General features: G+C 40.5%; 1 protein-coding gene across 2 annotated transcripts; it reads left to right on the top strand.

Annotated features, from left to right (window-relative positions):
* The first annotated feature begins 509 nt into the window (after positions 1 to 509).
* On the top strand, positions 510 to 9,722 carry LOC144534248 (type I phosphatidylinositol 4,5-bisphosphate 4-phosphatase-B-like). Of its 2 annotated transcripts, XM_078276077.1 has the most exons (8): positions 510 to 790; positions 3,018 to 3,199; positions 3,682 to 3,788; positions 6,979 to 7,090; positions 7,215 to 7,267; positions 7,359 to 7,449; positions 8,514 to 8,579; positions 9,207 to 9,722. In XM_078276077.1, exons 1-8 carry the CDS (start codon positions 703 to 705, stop codon positions 9,348 to 9,350), a joined length of 843 nt encoding a protein of 280 aa, XP_078132203.1. In that variant the 5' UTR covers positions 510 to 702; the 3' UTR covers positions 9,351 to 9,722. The 2 variants fall into 2 exon arrangements, with proteins under 2 accessions (XP_078132203.1, XP_078132204.1); XM_078276078.1 differs by lacking the exon at positions 8,514 to 8,579 and having other exon boundaries at positions 515 to 790.
* The last annotated feature ends 541 nt before the right edge of the window (positions 9,723 to 10,263 follow it).

Genomic DNA, 10,263 nt, shown 5'->3' with positions numbered 1-10,263 from the left:
TCTAAACTTGTGAAAAGCCGAACAGCACCCCCATCCAAGTAATAAATAAACACTAGGCAAATATGTTGTTACTGGAGCTAGTAGGCTACCATCAAAACGTGAGATATCTAATCGAAAATGTGTTTACAACGTCGGGGGATTTCACAGGTCATCAGTCATGATATTACACGCTCCAGTACAGTAGGTGGCTGCATGCACCTAAACGTTGGTTTGTAGCCCGCCAATAAAACTAAAGAAGAAGAAGAAGAACCTCGCTGATTGGGCGAGCGCGCTGTCCATCACAGCCGTGACTCAGATCCCCGTCAGGTGTTATTATGGATACCACGTAACTTCTAGGCAAGTCCCGCCTCGAGTGGTTAAGGGTAGGATAGCTGATTGGTCAGGGGATAGGACCTGAACAAATCGGGCTACGTTACCTTGCGTAAGCATGGACGTCTGGCCAATAGTTGTGTGTGAATGCTATTGAAGGGCGGGACTTTCCTAGATGTTGCGTGGGTTTCATAATAACGCCCCAGTCAGATGTTTTTGTTATTTCGCTTCCGCCTTCAGTGTTCTGTGGATGTCAAAAACCCAAAGTAACTGACAGGCTTTGGGGTAGAAATCTCTACCGAGGGTCTAAGGATTTCCCCCGCCGCAGCACACACACACACACACGCACACACTCTTCTTGAGGGTATTTTCGAAAAGGATCCGTTGGTAGCGATGGCGGACGGGGAACGGTCGCCGCTACTGTCCGAGCAGTACGACGGGACCAACGGCAGCTTACATGGATATCCGTCAAAACCACAGAGTATGTCAACAGTTACAGACATGTTTATAGGTTTTGTAACAGCAACATTATTTTATTTTGTATTTAAGATGGAGACTGTCGTCACCTTGTAAAGAAATGTTAGCTAGCGTTAGTTTTAGATGGCAGTTCAGCTAACGTTAGCTGTGAATAATGGAAGTTACAGTAGCAGACACAGGTTTAACTCACGGGAATTCACTTTGTGTGTTGTTAATAAAGTTTTTTGCCAGAATGTAGTGATACTTAGCTATCCTCAAATACACAATAGCAGTGGTGGAAGTAGTATTCAGATCCTTTACTATTATAGTAAAAGCACTAATACTTAGGGCTGGGAATCGTTCACAAATGTTCGATACCGGTTCCTGAACGATACTTTTTCAATACTATTTTTTACAATCCATTTCAACAAAAAGAAATTACTGTATTGACTATTCAAAAAAAATAAAAATAAACGACAAATGAACCAATAATGAAAATAATCATTCCTAATTCAGTTCAAGTACTTCACACTGTTGCATCCAAACTAAATGCAGTATCTCTCACTCTTTATTTGCTTGTATTCTACTCTTAATCTCTGCATGATCTCTTCCCTCTTTTCTTCCTGTGTGTTAACTGTAATCTTCTTTTTCACACTTCCTTCCCTTCCTGTATGGCACTTTATAATGTTTGGCCTTCTGGTGTGTCACTCACTGATAATGATAACTGATAGAAATGATGTACAGTATTTGCTGACCAATCCAGTACATGACTTGGTAGATCAGTAGATCAGCTGTAATGAGCTGCTTGTGTTTAGACAACATCTGATATCAGAGAAGTTTGGTTTCTTTTATAATTAACTAACTAAATTATAAGAGAATTAAAGAGTCTACAGCTGTGCTAGTGCCTCTGTGAATGACTTGCTCTGTAACTCTCTCTAAAGTCAGAATGCTAAGACAATGCTAACATGCTAATGTTGAGCAGGCAATGTTTACCGTGAGTTTAGTGCCAATTCACAAATGGCATTTGTGAATTGGCACTAAACACAAAGTAACCCTGAGGCTGAAGGGAATGTCATTAGTTTTGCAGGTAGTTGGTCATAAACCAAAGTATTGGACACATTCAAATTTTGTAGAAAAACATTTTTATATTTCTCAAAGTTTGGTAAAGAAAAAGCATTGCTTTTTTGATATTGGTACTGAAACTTAGGCCTGTAACAATTATTACATAATTGTCTAATTGTCAATTTCTTTTTACATTATCGCAGTTTCTTTGTTTAATCACAAATCATTGCTAACATTAGCTAAGGTCTTAAAGTGTATGACTGGTAATTGTAATTATATATGTCATTATTGGTCAGACTATATACATATATATATATATATATTTTTTATTTTCATTGCCAGTTGCTGGCACTTGGCCCTATACACGTTCATAGCAACAAGAACGACAAGAGGGGATACAGTTAGAAAAAAATGTTTTATGATAATAACGAGGGGTTGTTTACTTCTACTTACTAGTATATGATGAGCCTCATTCTCTGGGTCACATAACAGGGATAGGCCTATATAAAAGACGTATCCTGGAATTCATTCAAAACAAAACAAAAATTAAAACTAATGAATAAATAAATATTTTTAAATTTGACTGAAAGACAATTATATTGTTAATTACAATTAGGGCGGGCGATATGGAGAAAATCAGATATCACGATATTTTTGACCAAATACATCAATGTCGATATTGCGACGATATTGTAGGGTTGACAGTTGGTGCTTTCACAAATAACAATAAGACTTTAGATAAATAATCATCAATAATGTGGTAAACAGTTTCAAGTGAAATTATAGAAGAAAAAAAATATATATCTTTTTTTTTGTCACGGGCGGGGCTAAACGCTGCACAGAGCCCCGGTGCCTCTGGAGAATACTCTCGGGAAGGAACGTGTACGTTCAGAAGTTGTTTTAAGTCGTGCAACAGAAAACTCAGATTGGACAGATAGTCTAGCTAGCTGTCTGGATTTACCCTGCAGAGATCTGAGGAGCAGTTAACCATAGTCCTCATGAATCCACCGGAGTTTAGAATTCCAACAGAAAGGAAGCCTGAGGTAACGGAAATCCGCCTGAAAATAAGCACAAACGGCGGAATTTCCGGCGGCAACGGGGCAATCCCGGAAGTGGAAGGTCAAGGATATAGACTACACTGACAGTAAACTGTAACTAAACTGTTGCTTCCTGGTTGTCCCTGTCTCCAGGTTTTGCGCCGTTCCCCAGCTCGGTGTCAGCAGGTGAGCCTCCGCCCCCCTACTCGCCGCAGGGCAGCCCGGACAGCAGCAGCGCTCCGGTCATCAGCTGCCGCGTCTGTCAGAGCGCCATATCTGTGGAGGGCAAGGCGCACCAGCACGTGGTGAAGTGCAGCATCTGCAACGAAGCTACGGTGAGTCCTACAGCGTTGGATTCAGACACAGTAGATAAGTCTTCTTAGGTCGTATCACAGGACTGTGGGCCTGTGAATTTGGCCCCTCTAAGCCCTAAAACAACAACTGCTCTGGCTCACAGCTCTCTCACAGGGTTGCCCAAGCGTACAATGGTGGAACCAAGAATGATTCCTGTATTTCTAAGCATCGTACTGTAGCGTTGAATGTGTCTTTCATACATTTGTTATGTGCAGTTTTTATTTGATGCCTCACATTAGTTTTTGCCGCTGCAGCAGTTCCGATTTTACCATAGCAATATGTAACATTCATATCTAATGTTAGAAGCCGAATTATGGCGTTAAATCACAAAAACGTAATAACAGAATGGAGAGCTTTTAGCTTTTACTGTGTTTTCACACATCTGAAAGCGTCTGAAGGTTTAGAACGACTGCAGTCACAAACCATTAACCATTGCTTCTGCTTTGTGTCTTCATCTCTGTAGCCGATAAAGAACGCTCCTGTTGGAAAGAAGTACGTCCGCTGTCCATGTAACTGTCTCCTGATCTGCAAAGTCACATCGCAGAGGATCGCCTGTCCAAGACCGTACTGGTGAGACACAGAAACAAAGCGTATTATTTTCAGCCAGTTTTGGCTTGCAGTCGCACCATCTGTGCAGAAGAAGTCATCCAACAGCCATTCATCAAAATCACTGTCATCATCAACCCTTATTTAGTTCTCGGAGGTTTTTAGCAGATGCTGTTGTTTTGACATCATTCTACTTGTGCAGCTGGCCTGAGAAATTCTTTTGATTGTTAAATCTTTATTATTTAAGCTGCGCAGTTTTTTTGCTAAAATGAAGACAGACTAAATCTCATTGGAGTAACAACAAAGGAAAGCTGTCCTCCACACATGAGTTTAAAATGACAATCTTGTGGACGCCCGGGTAGCTCAGTTGGTTTATTCCTTGACGCAGAGGCCCAGGGTTCGAATTCGACCTACGGCAGGTTTCCTGCATGTCTTCTCTCTCCCCCCCCCCTCTCTCTCTCTCTCTCTCTCTCTCTCTCTCTCTCTCTCTCTCTCTCTCTATCGCTATCTATCTATTTATCTATCTATCTCTCTCTCTCTCTCTCTCCCTCCCCTTTCATGCTGTCCAGGTGATGAAATTGAGTTGATTCTTAGCAAAAAACCCTTTGTTCTTTCACAAATATGTGCTCATTCATGTGTAATTACTTCCACCAACTAATCAAAGTATTCTCGTATGCGTAGAATCAAAAGCAACAAGACCAAAGTTAATATTGGAGTGGCTAGAACAGCTGATAGGTTTTTTATTGATCCCAAAAAATTACGGTGTTGCAGCAGAAAAATATCAGACACACAGCACACATACAGAATATACATTAAATAATAGGATACAATATACATGAAATAATAATAGAATAGAATACAAAAACAAATATTAAAAATATATACAAGTTGGGAATACAAAATGTACAACTGTTTCACTAGTATTGATAAAGATGTAGATAAACCTATTGTGCAAGGTGCATTTAGTGCAGTTGTGATGTGTATGCGTGTAAACGATGTAGCTACTAAGAGCTAATTTTGGGTTCGGCCACCGTAGGAGTTGAAACACGCTCGGAATGGGAGGGGCTAGAAAGTAATATTCAGTTGGTTGTCATATACAATTTCACCGCTAGATGGGAGAAATTCTTACACAATGTAGCTTTAAACTCATGATCACGAAGATTTTCATTTGAATAAATGTCTGTTTAGTCACTATCTATCGCCGAATAAGGCAACACAATGGTGATTGAGCCTGCGGCCCACTGATGAACGCCCTTGCATTGGCAGTATTACGAGCTGGGTGTCCATGGCGACATTCCCAGGAAAAAAGTCACAAAAACTTCATCTCGCTTGTTTGTGAAGCATCGTGTTGTTGTTTTTACGGTCTCTGCTAGCGTTTAAAGCAGTGGTTCTCAAAGTGGGGTCCGGGGACCGCCAGGGGTCCTTGAAGAGGAGGAAAAAGGGGAATCATTTATTTTCATTATGTTTTCATCCATAAGTAACACAATTACAGATTGCATGACTATTTTGCTCATGGGTTTCATTCACTTGCTGTAATAAAACATCTAAAAGCAAACATTCTGTCAGGTAGGGGGACCCTGGGACAAAGTCTGTGGTCTAATTTGTGTCAGTTTAGGGGCCCCTAATGTGAAGAAGTTTGAGAACCACTGGTTTAAAGTAATTGGTTACTATGGCTAAAAACCAAAGAAAAAAGCGATGACTGTGGTGATGGCGCAGTGGAAATGACCCATGCCTTTGGTGTGGGAGACCTGGGTTTGATTCCCACTGCGACACATTAACCAACGTGTCCCTGAGCAAGACACTTAACCCCTAGTTGCTCCAGAGGCGTGCAACCTCTGACATATATAGCAATTGTAAGTCGCTTTGGATAAAAGCATCAGCTAAATGACATGTAATGTAATGTAATATAGACGATGAGACAAAAACAAGTAAAAGTCATATTCAAAAACACAACTGCATATCCTGCTTATTGGCATAGCTGCTGCCAAAGAGAAACAGTGTTTTTTTTTTTTCTTCTTTTTTTCGAGATTCTAACTTCAAAAAGAGAAATTGAGGGTTGAAACCCAGACCCAGTGAGAAAGGCTGTCACACACAGCTGATGTGAAAGTGGTCAATTGTGACATTCAAGTGTAAGCAACGCCAGCCTAAAATTCTTTTCTTTCTTTTTTTTAAGATAGAAAGCCCTTGCATTTGCAGTATTACGAGCTGGGTGTCTGTAGCGAAAAATTCACAAGCGATAGCAGAGAGGGTAGGTGAATCTAACGCAACAGAATCACTCTTTTAACTCACCTGTTTGTGAAGCGCCATTCTGTTTTTTTATGGTCTCTGGAAGCGTTTCAAGTAGTGCTGTCAAACGATTACAATATTTAATTGCATTAATGTCATAGTTAACTCGCAATTAATCGCAATAATCACACATTTTTATCTATTCTAAATGTCCCTAGATTTCTTTTTGTCCAATTCTTTTTTCTCATTTTAATGCTCTTATCAACATGGAAAAGTGGATCGGCTTGCTTTGTGCTTTTGTCGCCTGGCTTTGACGAGGGCGCGGAGAAATGGCATCAGCTGTGTGCTTGGCCATCAAGTGGTATTTCAGACTGGACGTGCTGCGATGATAGCTCAGTTCACAACGACAAAACACACACATCACTTTGGTCTGGTCCATGGAACCATTTGGCCACTTTTTAAAAGTAAACTTTCCATTCAGAATCTTATCGGCATCCATTTCGGTGTCTCGCGCTCGCCATCCACTCCAAACGTAACGTTAGCCTACTACTCTTTGGCCGGCTCGCAAGCCCAAACAAGTGTTGTGCGACGTGCTTGTTGTTTTGTTCCCGGTCTAGCTAGATCCGGTGTGGTGTTGTAGTTTTTCTAACGTTACTAGTTGTTGCAGCAGCATGTGAAAAAAAACTACAAAGAAGAACATTAATCTTGCTAACCCTAACCCTAAGTATAAGTGATATTCAAAAAACACACCTTCAATTCCCGCCTATCTCCATAGGTGCCATCAAAGAGAACAAAACAAGTTTTTACCGAGAATGTAAGTTTAAAAAAAGGTATTGAGGATCAGTACCCAGCCCCAGTGAAAAGGGAAATCATGCCAGGATCAATAGATTTTTCTCACACTTAATCTTGTATCTTATACAGTGGATTTGGAAGTGTGAGCAACGCCAGCTTAAAAATTCTTGTCTTTCTTCTCTTTTTTTTCTGACAGTAAACGTGTCATCAACCTGGGACCAGTTCACATCGGCAGGGAGAGTCCTGAACCGCAGCGTCAGCCCGTTGGCATCCGGATCATCTGTGGACACTGCTCTAATACATTCCTGGTAGGACACACACACACACACACACACACACACACACACACACACACACACACACACGGATGACAACTTGCGGTGCAAATTTCACTTCTTTATTATCATGTTTCACTTCCTGTTTCTCTTGCAGTGGACAGAGTTTTCAGACCGGACCTTGGCCCGATGTCCGCACTGCCGAAAAGTGTAAGTGCCTCAACAATTCCCTCAAAATGTTCCCACAAACATTTAGTTTTTCCTTTAACTATTAAATATATTTCCCGATTTTTATTTCCAGCTCTTCTATTGGTCGGCGGTACCCCAGGAGGAGGAGCCTACTGTGCTTCATGCTGTTCGTTGTCCTTGTCGCCTCCACTGCAGGACTTGTGGTGTGTGTGTGTGTGTGTGTGTGTCTGTCTGTCTGTCTGTCTGTCTGTCTGTCTGTCTGTGTGTGTGTGTGTGTGTGTGTGTGTGTGTGTGTGTGTGTGTCTGTCTGTGTTAGTGAAAGACAGATTTTATCGGCCGGCCGATATTTGCATTTTTACGTGTATTATAAGCGATACCGGCCATTATTTACGGACAGGCGTCCACAGGCAGCTCAGTGTTGCTGGAGACGCTGCAGTTCACGTGCAGACCATGCACTGCCCCTCCCCCACTAGCAGAGTGCTGGACCTTGGCAGTCTTAAATTACAAATCAAGCACTTTATTTCAATGGCTACTTTTCAGGTTTATTGTTTTCTTAAATTATTTAAATGTGTTGACATTTTGTGATGACCTGATTATATTTGTCTTATAATATGTCAGCAAGCAATGCATCATCAAGGCTGTGTTGTAGATGTTGATGAAAGCCTTTTACCCTTGCACAGTTAACCATATGCAGTGCACCCATCCATATGATGCACATTGCACACATAATTTGGGTGATATGAATGTAAGATGATTGCAGAAGTGACACTGATCTGTGTTTTTGTTTATTATTTTTAAAGAAATGGCAGAGCAGATTCCCGAAAACAAATCCAGTGTGGCAGGGTTTACATTTTTATGATTTAAATTGAGCGAGCAAAAGCAGTATTGGCTCCAAATTTAGGCAAGAAAATCGGCAGCCCGTATCGGTCATCGGCTAAGGCTGATGAAAAGAAATCGGTATCGGCACAAAAAAATCCATATCGGTCGATCCCTACTCTGTGTTTGTCTGTGTCTGTCTGTGTGTGGTAGGGTTTACTGAACCGCGGTGCCAATAGGGCAACGGTTCCGATGTAAACAGTAGTAACGAGACCAAATAAGAACGAAAATTTCGGTGCCTCATTTCGGTGCCTGACTTTTCTTTTTTTTTTCAGAAGCATCGCTGCACAGGACGCTACGTTACCGTTAGCTAGTAGCTGGATAAACACAATGGTTAAAATGCTGACAGCTTACGTTAAGCGGTGTAAAGTGTGACTGTATTTCCCTGTAGAGGATTCCAACACCGGGACGTAACAGTCTGACTGCAGCTGCCGTTGTCGGAAAAACAACACAGACGGTGCGTTTACTTGAAACTCGCCGGCCTTGTGGTGCATTCACAGTTATTGGAAAATACCCTTTTCCCATCTGGTGCTTGTTTTTGTCGTTTACCAGAAATTTACTGGTGAAATAAGTCATTTTTATAAGTTACTGTCATTACATTATTAATCAATCATTTAATTTTGACCATATGGCCTTAGCAATAAACAAGCCGTTCTTTAATGTCGCCTACTGTCGTTTTGTGCTCCTTTTTTAATATTTCATATTATATACATTATAAATCTATTACATATATATTTCAGTTCAGGCACCGTTTTAAAAGTGTCATTCAAAACACCATCAAAAAACCCAACTGATACTCAACCCTAGTGTGTGGATAGGTAGAAGATAGTCTCTGCTTTGACTGCTTTTAACCTTTTTGTCTTATGAGTCGTCCAAATAGAGCTGTGTACACTTTTGACCCCTGACCCCATGAAAAATATGAGAAGATGTTTCCTTCTTATATTGTTACATTTGATTTAAGTTTTAGAGGCCAAAAGAGGTGAACATATTTCACAGGAAAACAACAATTAAAAAAGAGGTTGAAGTCACAATATAAAAATATTATATTTTTTGTGTAATATAACTAATCTGTCTCTGTGTTCAGGTTGGTACATGGGAGAGCGCCCAGGACTCTAAAGGGATCTACGTGTCGTGGGTGCTGCTGATCGTGCTCGCTCTGTTCACAATGGCAAGAACCATCTACTGGAGGTGTCTGAAAATCAGCGACCCCATATCCAACATCGCGTAGAGAGAGACAGAGACAGAGACAGAGAGAGACAGACACACAGAGAGTGAGAGAGAGAGTAAAGCAGGGGAGTCTCATTTCTAAAATCACAGAGGAAAAGAGAGGAAGGAAACAAAACATAAACAGTTGAGACAACGAGAAAAGAAGAAAAAAATGCATTCAAGATATAAAAAAAAAAATAATAATAAAAATAAAAAATCCAACTCCACGTTGATGCCAGATTGGATTTACCACAAAGATGAGCTTTCAATTGTCAAAATAAATGTCAGTATGGATTGAAGATTTTTCTATTCGCCATCACAAATTGGGCATGGTTGGAGACAAAAAGAGGGTAGTTCCCGATAAAGTTGACATGAAAGAAATGTGTTTAAATGATTTGGTTTTGGCCCAGTAGTGTTCTTCTGTGTTGTCCAGAAAAATTAGATTCAGGTAAATCTAATTATCAGCGGAGCTCTGATTCGTATGGACAGATTGAGGGAGGGATGCAGTGAAGGAGGTGTTTTAGTTATCTTATATAACCATACCAAATGGGGGGGGAATCAATTATTGATCCTAATCAAGCTAAGCACATTGGAGTAAAGGAATAAGATGTGTGTATTTTTGTTATCCTTTTGCTATTCTCTCTACTAGAAAAGAACTAGAACATTAAATAAATGACACTCCACTTTTTAGTGGAATATTTTGACGTTTTGGGGAACACATATTTGCTTTCTTGACGACCGTTAGATTGAGAAAGATCAGAGAAGGTAGATAGCACTCTCACATCGGTACGGTTAGCTTAACATAAAAACTGGAGACGGCAAACTAATTAAAAGAATAGATCTCGTTTGTTTAACGCTGAAGTGTAAAAAGACATTTACGTGGTGTTATGTGTGGGACTATTTCTTGCCCAAGAGTTTTTTTTTAAAACTTGTTT

Source organism: Sander vitreus, chromosome 19 (genome assembly GCF_031162955.1).
Source record: "Sander vitreus isolate 19-12246 chromosome 19, sanVit1, whole genome shotgun sequence".
NCBI classification, from domain to species: Eukaryota; Metazoa; Chordata; class Actinopteri; order Perciformes; family Percidae; genus Sander; species Sander vitreus.
This window is presented reverse-complemented; position numbering and strand designations above follow the sequence as displayed.